This window comes from Calidris pugnax, unplaced genomic scaffold, assembly GCF_001431845.1.
Source record: "Calidris pugnax isolate Ruff unplaced genomic scaffold, ASM143184v1 scaffold69, whole genome shotgun sequence".
Lineage (NCBI taxonomy): Eukaryota > Metazoa > Chordata > Aves > Charadriiformes > Scolopacidae > Calidris > Calidris pugnax.
Window position 1 is genome coordinate 3,150,234 of NW_015090859.1, and position 15,659 is coordinate 3,165,892.

At 39.1% G+C, this 15,659-nt stretch overlaps 1 protein-coding gene across 1 annotated transcript in view; it reads left to right on the top strand.

The window, feature by feature from the left end:
- Window positions 1-15,659, top strand: part of COL4A1 (collagen, type IV, alpha 1) — a 76,268-nt gene that overhangs the window by 34,069 nt on the left and 26,540 nt on the right. Inside the window, exons 21-34 of the mRNA XM_014944086.1 lie at window positions 1,086-1,250; window positions 3,024-3,119; window positions 4,448-4,531; window positions 5,264-5,334; window positions 7,984-8,175; window positions 9,033-9,201; window positions 9,595-9,687; window positions 9,785-9,889; window positions 11,383-11,480; window positions 12,054-12,204; window positions 12,546-12,659; window positions 13,048-13,215; window positions 13,769-13,858; window positions 14,474-14,626. Of these exons, the coding sequence (XP_014799572.1) occupies window positions 1,086-1,250; window positions 3,024-3,119; window positions 4,448-4,531; window positions 5,264-5,334; window positions 7,984-8,175; window positions 9,033-9,201; window positions 9,595-9,687; window positions 9,785-9,889; window positions 11,383-11,480; window positions 12,054-12,204; window positions 12,546-12,659; window positions 13,048-13,215; window positions 13,769-13,858; window positions 14,474-14,626 (1,749 nt within the window). The remainder of the gene's footprint in view (window positions 1-1,085; window positions 1,251-3,023; window positions 3,120-4,447; window positions 4,532-5,263; window positions 5,335-7,983; window positions 8,176-9,032; window positions 9,202-9,594; window positions 9,688-9,784; window positions 9,890-11,382; window positions 11,481-12,053; window positions 12,205-12,545; window positions 12,660-13,047; window positions 13,216-13,768; window positions 13,859-14,473; window positions 14,627-15,659) is intronic.

The window sequence follows — 15,659 nt, forward strand, 5'->3', positions numbered from 1 at the left end:
TGCTTTTTCTTTTTTTTTTTTTTTTTTTTTTACTATGCCACCTAATAAAAGTTAATTTCTTTTGCTTGCAAATGTTAGATTTTTCTTCAGATCCATGACAACACTGCTATTATGTCTATGTGTACATATGTTTGAGCTAAGCCACAATATTACCTTTTGAAAATCAAGCAAATCGTTTGTGGAAATCTAACCCTAGCACATCCTGCAGTAATACCACTATTACCTGATTTGCTTGCTTTTTCTATCTTGACAGTGAGCTAAATGTGAAATTAATGGGAGCCAGGGTCAGATAGTTTCTGGGAAATTTTTCACAGTTGAGGGAGGAAATACTATATACTGCAGGCTGTAATAGTCCCTAAAGAATTCTCTGTGACAAGACAAGAAGAATGTAAGTCTGTCATTATCCTACAGAAACTGAGATTTGTGTGACTTCCGTATCTTCCTGCAATGTTGCAAAAGGCTCAAAATGGTTTAGAGATCAAGTCTAGTGATTAGTTGTGAACTGAACTCACCAAAGTATGAAGACCTGTGTGACCATACAAATAGCTAAAAGGAGATCTTAAGTAGGTTTTTTCCAAGCTGTTTAATTGCTTCTCTTTATTGGCTGTTGCTTGCTTATTTTTCCTACAAACAGGTTTGGTTATAGCATTCCTGAAATCTCCTAGCGTTGTTGAATACCTGTTTATTGAAGTTCTTAGACACGCTGTCACTTTCTATGTGTGTTTAAGATTTGGTTTATTATCAGATAAGGAAGTATGTAATAGTTTTTAAGTGTGATTCCTATGTCACTGCTATTTACTATATACTACACAGCAGAAGTTGATTCAACTAAATCTCAGGAGCACACTTAGTACAGAATAAATGTGTTTGTCTAGGGACCAAACCAAAGCAAGTTACTCTGAGCTGTAGTGAGTGTGTAATCTCAATTTTGTATAAATCACCAATAGTAAAAACACAGTCCCTTTTTTTATTTTGCACTAACATTTCTCCATTTCTCTCTGAAAACTAATAGAAGGTAATGTGTTAATAATGTTACTGTCTTTTCACTTGTCACTTTTTTCACATATGTTTTGCTTTGTCCAAAGGTCGACCACTTCCAGACAGGGTAGGATCACCTGGTGTCCCTGGAGAGAGAGGTGAAAAAGGTGAAAAGGGTTCTCCGGGAGTCCCTTTACCTGGACCCCCAGGAAGAGATGGTTTCCCAGGTACTCCGGGGTTGCCAGGCCCCCCAGGGCCTCCAGGCAAAACAGGTAGGGGAAGCACTGGGTTGCTTTTCACAATGAAGACTCAGTAATGTACATTGCATGCACTTAAAAAAGAAAGAAATTAAAAAAAAAAAAAAAAAAACAAACCAGGCAAGATTATAAAAGTTATAGTGTGAATGCATCTACATCATGGAAGAAACATATCTGAGTTGTTAATGGACCAAGGAAAAGCTGCTTCACAATGCAGCCAGCTGCTCATTTCCTTACTGGGACAAGGATTCTTTGCTACATAAATGTTTTTAAAATTTTGTCAGAAGTTCATTGTGGACTGTTACAATTTAACCTTGATTATATAGTAGTTTCCTGTGTATCCTAATGTGCCAATGTAGAGATATTTGTAGATTTTCAATTACAAAAAAATAGCAGAAACTAATACTGTTCTTAGCATAAAAGATAGCTGTTCAATATCACAATTTACAAGTCTGCGGTACCAATCTATGTGACAGACTGAACAGGTGTAAGAGCTGCAGATAACACTCTGGCAGAAGTTTTTATTGTGAAATGGCATTAACTTACAGGAGAACAGGGTCAACACATACTTTATAGAGGTAAACAAAAAGATAATGATGTGATAAATATTACTAGTAATGATAATATTATATAGCTGTGCATAATTAGATTCTGATAAAGTATTTTTAAAAGAAAAATGATTTGGTTTTACTCTGCAATGAAGCAATGGAAAAAGTACACATGGAAGTTGTCCATGCTTAACTCTTTACAACTGACATTCTAACTCTTTAATTGAACGCAAACTCTTGCTACAGGTGATACTGATATTGTGAGTTAAATTGTCATCTCAACATAAAGAATGATATCCTTTCTACAGTAGTTTAGGTAGTCTAAAACTATTGAAAGGAACATTATTCTCTATGGAATTCCTAAACCAAAAATACTTTGTTTAAAAACAATTGAAGATGTCTAGTTTTTGCTGTCTTTGCTGATGAAGCAGTACAAAATCCAGCACCTAGAATATGGAATCAAATAGCTAAATCTTACCTGGCCCTAAAAATAAGAGCAACTCCTTAATTCTGCTCCTTCCGCAGACACTTCTTTAGCTTTCTTCAAGTGTATAATGGAAAGCAATTTGTTTTCATTTGTTTGCCAAATTTCACATCAACATTTTGACTACTGGCTTTGGCAAAAATGATGTCATATTGTATTGGGTCAGAACATCTGTCATATCATCAAACAGAACAAGTACAATTTCTATTCTTATATCAAGCCTGCTAAATATTCACATTTGTTACCTATTTAAGTTCTTAACATATGAAGTTTCTTGTTTTTGGGAAGCTTGACCATTGTGAAGAATTTAAAGAGAAGTTAACAAGCTGCTCTTGACCTAGAATGTTTCCTAAAACTGATAACAAAAGTCAGGGTACAAAAAACTAGCTACTTAATTCCTTCAGAACGTCAACATTCTCCATTCTCTTTAGGATCAAACCAGCAATTTTTCACTCAAAGCACTTTTCTTAGCCAAAACTTACAATAAAAGTATTTTTTATGTGAAAGTTGTTTCTAACCTTATTATGGCAGAGCCTGTCTTTTCTCTGCAGTTCTCAGGATTTCTTAAGCAGTATATATGGATTCATATTACAGAATCCCAGTTAAATTTTTCAAAGTAAATCAAATAGAAAAGTAAAATGCTATCCTGAATTATCACTCTTCATAGATACATTCAGCTGAGACATTCATAAATGCAGTCCTATAATGGAAACTTGCACTTGTCAAAACATATTCTTCATTGCATTTCCATTGCAGATGGAATTGATCAATGCCAGCAAGGAGAACCTGGTGCACCAGGTACTCCTGGACCTCCAGGAAGAGATGGATTTCCAGGAGAGATGGGAGAGAAAGGTAATACTATTTTAAAGTGATTGATTTCTAATGCTTTGTACCCTGGAGCAGGGATATGTAAAGAGGCTGAGCAAGTTAGGCTGGATCAGAGAAAGTGTACTTCAATTTAGTTAAACAAATAGTTCATGGACACGGAAGATGTTTCTTGAGTCTCTGATGGGTAAAAGAAGGATGTTATTTATTGAATTGTGTGACACATATTTCATTTACATTCTACTTAGCCTGTGCATTGCTGGAAAGTGATAAGAATGGTGCAGGGCTGAAAGAGAAACTGGAAAGAAAAAAAGAATAGAGTGTAGCCCCATTAAGTGTGAATTGAACTGTTCATGGCAATTTAAGATGTGAATTCTGAGATGAAGAATTAGAGAGGGGCATATAAGTTGGGAATGGAAATGGTTTATGAATCATTACCATGATTATAATTGAAGCTAAAATTGTAACGCCTATAAATAGGATTGTCAACCATATGTTTTAGCAGCATTGACTAAATGGACATATAAAAAAATGAGCTGCACTCATTTACTCGATGGTTGATCCTTCCTAATCTCATTCTGCTCACTGCATTTCTAAAACTGCAAAATTGCAGTGAGTATAGAGATTCTCCTTTTCCTGCTTCAAGCTTTTTATTTTTTCTATACCCAGTGTATATTTATTTTCTTCTTTTTGATCCTTTTCACCATGGTCCCTTTTAAATAGTATTGCTAAGATAAGACTAATGTTGATTTTCATAGCATTCCTTTAAAAATTTTAAAGAATTTTAAGTATCAGTTTGCTGATAAATTCTCTTTGAAGCACGTAATTAGAAGTAGCACATTTATTTTTACTCATGGAATCATAGAATGGTTTGGGTTGAAAAGGACACTAAAGATCATCTAGTTCCAACCCCCCTGCCATGGGCAGGGACGCCTCCCACTAGACCAGGCTCCTCAAAGCCCCATCCAGCCTGGCCTTGAACACGGCCTTGCCTTGAATGGGGCATCCACAACTTCTCTGGGCAACCTGTTGCAGTGTTTCACCACCCTCACAGGAAAGGATTCCTTCCTAATATCTAATCTAAATCTCCACTCCTGCAGTTTAAAACCATTGCCCCTCATCCTATCGCTACATTCTCTGATAAAGAGACCCTCCCCATCTCTCCTGTAGACCCCCTTTAGATACTGGAAGGCTGCTGTAAGGTCTCCTGGGAGCCTTCTCTTCTCCAGGCTTATTCTTTCAACACGGAGGGTATTAAATTGACATTTGCCCCTGAATCCACCTGCTTGCAGTTGTCTTAAATCTTTTCATTGTTATTCATTAGTTTTGTTGGGGTTTTTGTTTTTTTCTTTCAGGTGAAAAAGGAGAATCCTGCGCCTTATGTGATAAAGAAGGACCTCCTGGACTTCCCGGACCACAAGGGCCACCAGGTCCACCAGGTAAAAGCTCACTAACTACCTGAGACTTCACTACATAGGCCAAAATTAAAAATGCAGCATATATGATAAAAGTAATTACTTTTTGTCCCACTAATCAAATTGTTTGTGAAACTAATGAAAGGAGGATTAAATATTCCTGCTTTTGGCCTGATTCCAAATTTCTGATGCAATCAACAAGAATTACAAGGAAACAGAAATCGACCACAGTGGAGATTCTTTGCAAACTGTGGCCCAGATATTTTCACAGAAGATTGTGAAAGTGAAAAATAACATGGAAAGCATTTGCCCTATGTGCCCAGTCTTGGCAGTGGCCCATATATACATTCCCAATCCTAGCATAAATTCTGTGGCTAAAAAAGATAGTTATTTGTCTGCTACCATATGAGAGAAGTGCCACATGCAAACAGTAGTATTATACCTAATGTTTGTTCTAGTGGCAGTTAAGAAAAATAAGTACAGTTCAGGTAGTTTCAAGACTGCAGTGGTTACATGATAGTTCTAAATAGCAAGGTTGAATTCGTTCCTAAGTCAAATGCATCATCAACTTCTGAACTTGTGAATGCAGACACACAGAACACATAAGGACATGAATCCAGACAGCTTCACTGACTTTAGCAGTGTTATGCTGATACAACTGGGGATATAAATTTGAGAAGGATTATAAAGAATTAACAGTCAATTAGCTATTTGTAAAAGCATGTGGTAGAATTGTACTTTTGTCTCTCTGATAAGGTTTTCCAGGACAATCTGGTTTCAAGGGTGACAGAGGCTTACCAGGACTTGATGGCCTTCCAGGGGTACCTGTAAGTAATGCCCTGCCAAATGCAGGTGTTTATTTGCTAGTGGACGTGCGATCAAAAAAACATGTGATTATCAGTGTAGTTGTGTAATAGTTCTGTTTAAAAACAGACCAGCACAGTGGTGTGATAAAATTAAGGAACTATGCCTAGCAAAATAAACTAGGAAGCAGTGTGGTTGAACTAGGAGAGGAAAAAAAAAAAGAGCTGTCAGAAATGGGTTATATTTCTGTGCTTACCTGTCATAGGAACTCAGCAGGACACATGGCCTTCTGATTGAGCAAGCTAAGCAGTGGAGTTGGGTAAAAAAGTAGGATTTTACATGAAACAGATGCAGGTCTGTCCTGATCTTCTTGTGAATCTTTCCAATAACTCTTTGCTATTGTGTACGTAGATATTGAGAGAGAGACAGTGCCATCTAGCGTAGTGTAAGCAGTCTAATATTAGCATGCAATATACTTCAGCAGTTTGTCTGAATTTTGGGAAATGTGTGCAGTATATTCCATCAAACGTAATTAGCAGGAAAGCTAAATAGTTTTGAAGAAATAAAGGAAAGCTGTGTAAGTGGATAGCACCCTGATAATGTGATCACTTGTAAATTATGTTGGCACAACGTAATACGGCTCCCAGTGAGTAAGTCAGGATATCAGAAGCAGAACATCCACAAGCGTAGCACTTCCCTAAAATGTAACACAAATTACTCCTAGACAAGCACTGTACTAGCACAGCTACATTTGATCTTGTAGGACTTCACTTAAGTGTCCCTACATACACTGTGGTATGCTGTCAAGGCCTCTATTAGCATACACATTCCTGTATTATAATGTGGATTTTGACACCATTCCTAATGTAAGTAGACTTAAGTTTGTCAGAATCTTCGCAGACTTTTTTTCCCAAAACTGTTTTGTCCTTCCAGCTGATCATTTTTGGCATTCATATGCACTAACTGTAACACAAACTGGAGCTATGCAAGCTCCCTCTATCACCAGTGAGGAGAGAGAGGCACCTTCAGAAGTTAAACCAACCTACCTGTATGAATTCTTTACTCAAAGAATCTATTTCTCTTCTTTGAGTATAAATAAAGCCTAGATACCTGAATATCTGAATTTAGCCGGTGGAAATAAGCAGGGATGGAGTCCATTCTCTGTTTCTACCATTATAAACAAGATGGTAATACTCAGTGGCTGAATTTACTATAATATGAGTGGGATCCATGAAAGAAACAGTGGAGAAAAATAAAAGACATCTTAATGTATTTAAGCTTTCTTTGTGTCTGGCATTTGTTCTCAGCACATGTTTTGCCACACCTTTATATTTTCCTTTTATTGCCTCTTAAGTTCTATTCATGTCTTTCATCAGACAAGGACTGGCTGCTGTTCTGAATGCTTTTAAGCTTGTTTTGCTCCACAAAGTTCAGCCAGGTGGTGATCCAGCATATAGTTTATCTTGGAAAAACTACACAGAGGCCAGCCTTGCAAGCTGACGTTGTTTAGAGCCACGCCAGAGCATCAGAGTCTGATCCAGGACCCACCAAAGCTAATGGAAAGATTACCTTTGACTATGTTCTGGTTCAGATCTACATGGAGGGCAAATATCAGCCATAAGCAGTGGATGTTGTCCATGAAGTTTGTGCTTTTTCCCTAGCAAGTAGCTCTGATTCACTTGAAATTAGAGAGGCTGTTCCTGTGAGAAATGTTCAAGTCCTAAAAAATATGTAGGGAAATCTGGAATTCTGGGAATCCTTTAGATATATTACTAGGTAGATAATTCATTCCCAGAACAGCTTACAAAATTCTTTTCTGAGCATGTATATAGTATTCTGATAGTACCAAGTGACTGTGTTTGTTAACAGTACAAAATCAATGAACTTTAGTAATGAAGGGAAACGTGTGTCAGGTAACTGTCATAAATAAACTACCCAGGGAGAAGCTTTCAGCCTTCAGTTAGCCTTACCTCTTGTGCAAATAACGTTTGAGTTTTGACAATTCATTTAATTTTGTAGACTATCTATACGTGTGATGAATATCATAGTTTTAAAAGGTTTTGAAAGAAAGAAAATCATGGGTGTGGTTTGTGTAAGCAATTTAAACCTATGAGTTTGTCTTTGCATACTGGAAGTGTGTTATTTTCCTGTATTAGTACTACTGCTGGTATTGTAAATTATCATGGAAATGTAGAGATACTTTTGTTGCATACGTGTCAGGGAAATAAATTCCACAGTGTTACAGAATTCAGCATTTAAAGGTTGGGGCAAGCACTTTAACTCTGAAAATGCCTTTTTAAAAAGTCCTGTTCACCTTGATGCTGATACTGTATAAATATACATAATTGAAATCCAGTGGGTAGTCTGTTGAAAATTCAGAGTATTTTTTTTGGTGTCATGGCCTGCAGTTCTTGTGTAAGGGGTGTAAGGGGGTAAGGGACCATCTAAAATGGTATACCTGTGATATGATAAAAGTCAAAATGGTCAGGATAAGATTTGCATTTATTCCTTATTCACACTGTTGTGTCTTGGAAAATATTCTCATTTGAAAATGAAAATGTAATGGTTTACTTGATTTGGGTCTAGTCTTTAATTGCTCTATCAGGTTCTTTTTTGTATTAGTTGAAGGCTTGGTAGGGCAACTGATAATATCTAAATTTATGACATTTCAGGGGCCCCCTGGCACTCCAGGACTTATGGGAAGCCCTGGGGCAAAAGGAGAACCAGGAGATTTTACTTATGATACTATCCTGAAAGGTGAAAAGGGAGATCCTGGTTTCCCGGGGCAACCAGGTATTCCTGGAAGAGAAGGAAGACCAGGAAAAGATGGATTGCCAGGTCCCCAGGGTCCAAAAGGAGCAGCGGTATGTCTGTTTCTTTATGTGTTGTCCTACTGTGTGTTTATTTATGTTTACATACTGTCCTATACATTCTGTCTTTCAGATCAAAATTCACATGCTTTTATGCCCTATGTATGCTTTATATTTATCGGCCTTATTAATTGCTTCACATCTTGAACTACCTTGAGTAGCTCGTTCTTCCTCAGAGGAAGACTCCAGTTTCCCAGGAGCTAGTGAGGAAGATGGCCCTGCAACAACAGACGATTTCAGATTTAGATTTTCTGTTTACATGTCATGCAAATGAGTGATCTGACTCAGATGTATTCAGTATGGCTTTTTACTTTCCAGACTATAGCACAAGGTTACTTCCCCCGCAAAGTTCTGGACATGGACAGTAGTTTTGTTCCTTTCTCCCTTTCTCACGGCTTCATAGTGAGATTTAGTGTGGATGATTTAGCTGATATCTGGAGATGATTGAAGGAATGCCGTTATCCAAGTACAGATTGTTAAGACAAGATTCAACTCTGTTGTTCTTCTCTTCTTGTGGAAACTAATGCTCCAAAGTCTTGCACTGAGAGAGAGTTCAGGTGATATGGATGTGGAGCTGCATGTGGAGCTCACATCTGCTCCCAGATCCACCACTGGGAACATAGCCTACATGGTCCAGTTAGTTGCATTGCACACTAGGTATGATTTCCATGTACTATTCCATGTGGAACCCAGCTCTATTTCCATTGAACTCAGTGATAAAAGAAATCCACTTTTTTCAGCATTACAAGTACCTGTGCTAATTCCAAGTTACAAAATAGTCAAAGAGAGAGGATGACGTGTTCTGTTTTGCCAAACAGGCAAGAAATACACTTACATTTTCTATAAATCAGGGTACAGCTGGCTTGAAAGGAGAACGTGGTCCCCCTGGCCAACCTGGATTCCCTGGAGTACGTGGTGAAAGAGGTTTTCCTGGCCCTCCTGGGATAGGTGCTGCAGGGTTACCCGGTGAGAAAGGAGACAGAGGCTTTGCTGGAACCCCAGGATTACCAGGCCTTCCAGGTAATACTGTAGTATGCTTTAAAAACAAACAAAAAACAAACAAAAAACACTTTAAAAAACAATATAATTGTGCTCTTTAGGTGGTACAACTTAGAGGATCAACAGAATTTAAGACTGAAATAAAAGGACTTTCTAATTTAAATTAGTGCCTGCTTTCAGCAGTATAATTGCAAATCTTTGGGAGCAATTTTCTTGAAGAGTTTATTAGGCTAAATAGGATGGTTTAGGTTCACCCTAAACTGAATTCATACTAATTTTCTATGAATCTTCTACCAAAAAACCTTCATAGCAGGTCAATGGTAATGGTATGGATGAACTAATATTTCTGGCTAAGTGAAAGTCCCTTGTTTAATTTCATTGGTTCCTGGACTTAATACTTCTTTGCATTCACAGGAACAAAGGGTGAAGCAGGACGAACTGTACCACTTCCTGGACCTCCTGGGGCGGATGGCCTTCCTGGGCCACCTGGTTTCCCTGGACCCCAAGGTACAGTAGCCTGTAAATCTTTGTCTGATGATCATAATGGCTCTGTTTCCCAGAAGTTAGCCTTAGTATTAACATTTGTCTGTTTTCACTTGTAAAGGTGACAAAGGGGATCCTGGGCTTCCAGGTAGACCTGGCCTGCCAGGAGAAAAAGGTGCTGTTGGGCAGCCAGGTATAGGGTTCCCTGGACCTCCAGGACCCAAAGGTAAGAAAACATTTTCCATCTAACAGAGCTAGTGTAACTGGAGTGTGGATGGAGGCCTGCATTATCTGATCTAGCCATGGCTGTGTGAGATCTGGGAGGTGCACCTGCAGAACCTCCCTTGAGAAGGTCCACAAGCACCACAATAAGCATACTTTCAATGCACACTTGCTTTGCATGGTGATGTGTCTGCAGATATAGACGATGTCAAAGCTACTGCCAGAATAGAAAGTGATATAGTAAAACATCTTACTTTGCAGCAGCTGAGTTTGCTGAGAGATGAGATGACCTTGCTGAGAGATGAAGCACTGTGTGTTGTCGGTCAATAATACATGCTGACATAACTATAACATTTTTGGTCCAGAGCTAGCATCTCAGCTCAACTGTCCAAGGTGGTTGAGAGTGGTTTGGTTAGAATACCAGCTTAGTCAGTGTAAGTTTAGTCTTCCCTGCATGGCCTTTGTCAGGGTATGCAGATAGCTTAGAGGGAGTTTAAATGTTCATATTCTAGTTTTGGGGTTTTGGGAATATATTTCATTGTGCTGCCACACATTTAGAACTAGATGACTGAGCTTTCAGCAGCCAACTCATTCCCCAAAATTCTTGTGTGTCTTCATTGTTACTTCATTTATTAGGGTGCCACACACTAATGAACTGGGAGGGTCAGAAAGACATATAAAAGAGAAAGGGAAAATCTTTACCTGCGACCACCTCTAGTTCCTCTGAGACTGGTGTGGGATGAACATGAACAGAAGAGGTTTGTTGCATCTGGAAAAAGATTGCTGTATGCTCTTTGATGCCAGCAAAAAAGGAAGACATATCAAATACCTTTATTTCAAGGACCCTTTCTTGAATTCAGCTCTGCCCAATGAGTTTCGTGGGGCTTAGCCTAAAAGATGCATTTCCCACTCCCTGAGACCTTTGTCTGGGACAGGAGCTTCATCTCAATTTATTGAGTGTGTGCTGGTGTTGAGTGCGTGCTACCTTTAAGTGATTTGCAGAATGGCAGTGCGTGGGCCAGCTGTGACATAGCTGTGTGCAACCCACAGCGGGACGTGTAGGACACATCACACGACATATACTGAACAAAAGGTGTTGATTCACAGATGGATTTTGTTGTGCATCCCTCAGCCTGATACCCCACACATTAAGATGCCTTTTCTGAAGAAGACTTTGGGAACCTGTTCTTGCAGACAGGATGCTTCTCAGTGACATGAACCCACATGGCTATTAATTTAAGAGGAGACACTCAGCATTTATTTCTTCTGGGTGGTCGTTTCTCATCAGAAGCCAAATGCTGCACAAAGCTCAGCATTTCAATCTCTGTTGAGACATTTGCATGCTGGAATCCCTAGAAGTTTGACATAAAAGACTACCTAGACCTTTTTAAAGGTGTCCCTGTGAGGACATGAATAGTTCAATTAAAGTCTTAAAGAAACAGCAGAGACACTTACAGGCAGATACAGTAATGATACGAGTTTTGTTTTGTTTTGTAGGTTTCCCAGGTCAACCTGGCTCGCCTGGTCAGCCGGGGACTCCAGGAACTCCTGGCCTGGATGGTTTGCCAGGTGTACCAGGTTTACAAGGTCAAAAAGTAGGTGTCAGCTGCTGATACTGTTATCTGTGACTACCCATGTTAACAGGAATGTGTGCAAAGGTCCTGCTCTTTAAAACAAAACAAAAAAAAAAAAAAAAAAAAAAAAAAAATGGCCAAACCTCTGCAAGGACCTTAGTCCTAATAGATATATAATCTTAAAATATATGTACATTTATAATCTTGCTAGACTCTATCTTCTCTGGGTGTCATTTTAATGACATATTAAATAATGAATTACTATACCTCCAAAAAACAGTATCAAGTCTAGAGTGTGCATCCCTCTTTATATTAGGAGGGACGGACAAGTGGAAATTGGAGAAAAAAAAAAAAAAAAAAAAAAAAAGAAAAAAAAAAAATGGCCAAACTGTCTTTCATCTTATGCTTCCCACTGTGCACACAAAGGAGCAGAGTAGATGGATGAATTGCTTGACATTAACACTAAAGGGCTAATGGCTCTGACCTCAAGTCACACACAGCGCTGCTCTGCCTCTGTGTGGTTTAAATACAGTCAATGAATGAATTCTTGGGTTCAGTATGTTGATTCCTAATCTATTGTGTTTCTTTGGCTAGGGTGAACCTGGTGTAGGTCTCCCTGGCCCTAAGGGCTTGCCAGGCCCCCCCGGCCCAGCTGGAATCCCTGGAGAAAAGGGAAATCCAGGACTCCCTGGTTTACGTGGTGAGCAAGGCTTTCCGGGCAGACCTGGACAGCAAGGATTCAGAGGTAATGTTACTGGGAAAATACAGCTTTGTATTTCTACTTCCTTTTCTAAGTCACTCCCCTGTAATGTAAATGCAGCAAAAAGTCTGTTCACCACTGAGACATCCTGCTGATATCTCAGGGTAGTGCCCTTTTTCCTTCCCCTCATTTTCTCCGACCAACCACCAGTAGCAAATGCTAGCAACTTTGCTGCCATTCCTCCCAGCCCAGGCAGGAGGTGTTAGAGGCTGAAATGAAGCCTTGTTGGTCAAGTGCTTCCAAAACACCTTGTCCAGCATCTTCAGCAAACAAGATTTCAAATAACGTTGAAGGACCACTCCCTCTATGTCTCTGTCTCCCCACAGGTGACCCTGGCCTACCAGGTCTGCAAGGCTTGCAGGGCCCTCCAGGTGCACCAGGGCTGGGTCCACCAGGATCGCCAGGACCCGCAGGACAGCCGGGACCCCAGGGACCACCAGGTGAGAAGAGATACTCCTATGGCGGTGCTTATGAGTGGACTTTTGGCATAAATGGATATCGGCATCGGTAAAAGCGTTGCTCATGAGCTGGTTTGCAGTGTGAGGTTGGTGGGGATGTGTGGGCTTCCTCCCTCTGGTCCAAAATGCAGGGCGAGGCCTCCTGAGAAAGAACCTGCTGTCCTGTTTGGTCTCCTCAGGTCATTAGTGAGTAATATATACAGGATCAAAGCCTCAGAAAATGAGGACTAGTTCTGCTGTCTGGCTTTTAGTTTTCATTCTTCATGCCATGTAATTACTGAACTGCAAGTGGACATTATCAGATAGTCTTGTTAATGGTGTTCCCTGTGCTCTGTTAAAGGACTAATCTTGTATCTTCTGTTTTTCCTAGGATTTCCTGGAATAAAAGGAGAAAGGGGCTTCCCTGGTCTCCCAGGTCTAGATATGCCAGGACCAAAAGGGGATAAAGGTAGCCAGGGCCAGCCTGGAGTTCCAGGGTCTGTGGGGTTACCCGGTCTGCCGGGTCCACAGGGGGCCATTGGACTGAAAGGATCGGCAGGTAAAGTCGTTTCCCTCTGAAACCAGCATCTTTGACAACTGTTTTGTTAAGTTGTAGTAGCATGCCCTTTCTCTTCATTAGGAATTGGTCCATCAAAGGACCAAAGCTTGGGAAAACATATGGACTGATGTCAGTAAAGCAGATCTGTGCATGTGTAACTGAACTGCTGCTCAAGTCCTTTGGTGGATCAAATCTGGCAACTTGCAGGAACTAGCCTTTAGCCTGTAATAATGAAAGGGGATTATTCTGCACAGTTTCAGTGCCAGAATGTGGTTTTAATAATGCCTTTGTTAATGACAGCATTGTTTACTGTAATAGGAAGTTTAAAGAATCTGTCAAAAACCTATTACAAACTGTGTTTTATTCTGGTTTTCATAACTATTTTTCCTATTGTTTTCTCTATCAGGCTATTTTAGAAAAATCATCTTCTTTGTCCTATTTTTCCTTAAGAAGTGCAATTCCTAATATGTCAGGGAGTAAATAATACCATTTCTTGTACTTCTTTACACTGCTTGTGTTATTTCTGTTATTCACTCTTTCACTTTGGTTTCAGGAGCCAAAGGAGAAATGGGAGTTATGGGAACTCCTGGATTGCCAGGAGTTCCTGGGCCAGTTGGAGATCGAGGGCTACCTGGTGAAAAAGGTAAGAGAGAGATTTTCTCCAAATCAAAATTGTAAAATCCACCCTTTTCCCAGCAGAAGACAAGACTGGAAATAATGAAATATAAGGAGTATGCTTGATCTAAGGAATGTTTTATATCAAATAACTTCCCTGTAAGTTAGAAATAGTGTAATTTAGAAAGCCATGTCTTAGGAGCACTTATGTATTTCAGCACTGAGCCAGGATTTTTGATCAGTTCTTCAGCAACATAAGGATTTGCTAGGTGTGAGGATGTTACAGATATTACTCCAAGAAAAATACTGTGTTGGAAATTATAAAAAGCCAGCAGGAAGGTCTTAATTAAATCCTGCAAATAATGCCCTGTATTGCTGCCAAACTCCTATCCCTGTTGTTTTGAGAGTCTAAAATTAATGGCTGTGAAGTGAGAAAAACATGTCAATTTTTTTTGACAGAGCTATTGTGGAGTCCTGGTGTAAAAAAACCCCAAAACTTCATATGAGATAAATGAGATGTTCCACATCATGGTATTTGGTGCTCGAAATCTGAATAAAGAGCTAATTTAATTTGTTGTTGTCTACTAAGTACTTTTGCAAAGTTTTATATGCCACTATAATATCCTGTGCTATCCCTTTATAGGTAGCCCGGGTCTCAAAGGTATAGTTGGACCACAGGGTGATCCTGGTGTCAAAGGAGATAAAGGTGAAGCTGGTCTCCCAGGAAAACCTGGAACAATGGACAACATGGACATGGTTAGTCTAAAAGGCCAAAAGGGAGATCAAGGAGAAAAAGGTAACTTTAATCTCTAACTGCATTTAAGTGTTATTAGCACTCATATACTGTTAAGCAGCAATGCTTTGACATCAGTTGCATTTTAGTTTTAGACAACAGTTTTTAAAATAAGATTAAGGAATTTCAGATAGCAAATGCAGATATTTTTGCAGCATTTTTTAACTCTATAGAAGATTAATCACAGACAGAAAGGGTTTTGCTTGGATGGCTAAAAGCAGAAACTAGAGCTTTCCAGAAGAGAAAAGCTGTCATTCATGTAAAACATACAGTGGAAGCACTGTTGTGGCCATGAAGGCCAACTGATACTATGAGAAAATGTGGGCAGCCTTTTCTGGCACACATGTTTCCTTGTGACCTGAAGAAATTTCAGGAAAGACTCACCTGTATGCCACTGATACCAAAAGATCAACTTATGTCAGTTTAGAAATGTCTGGAAATACTCAGGAGAAAGGCAATCAGCTTTCTATTTAGAAACTTAATGGTGGTAGAAATATTAGGGTTTTTTAGACAATGTATTCTTGAATGTTTATTTTTATGGCTACATGAAAATTTAGTTGTTTAAGATCATTCTCCTGGTTTTCTTTTCAAATAAAAAACTGCATATTTTTTATGTTTTTATTATTTATCCTTTTTTATTATGATTTAATTTTTATTTTGGAATAAAACAATAGTTTTTCAATGAATGATAACTGGTTTAATTAAAATAGAAGTGTAAGGCTTACAAGGGAGCTATTGAGATCAAGTAGTCTTCTGTTTCCCTCAACCAAATCCTTCAATCTTTCGTTGTATATCTTGTTGTCTAAAATAATTATCATTCTTGTTACCATTTCTGACTTCTCCCCAGTTTGGCTGCATCTTTGTTAGAGTCCACTTTGCTGAAACAAGGGAAGTACTTCAACTCAGGCCCTGCTAGAATGAAATTTCCCTTTCTTGAAACAACAGCCAACTCAGTTTGTGATTAGCTATAATCCTTAGTCCTTTACTTTTGGACTGCTGCCTATGCAATCGTTTTTCATTTTGTATGCACGCTTTT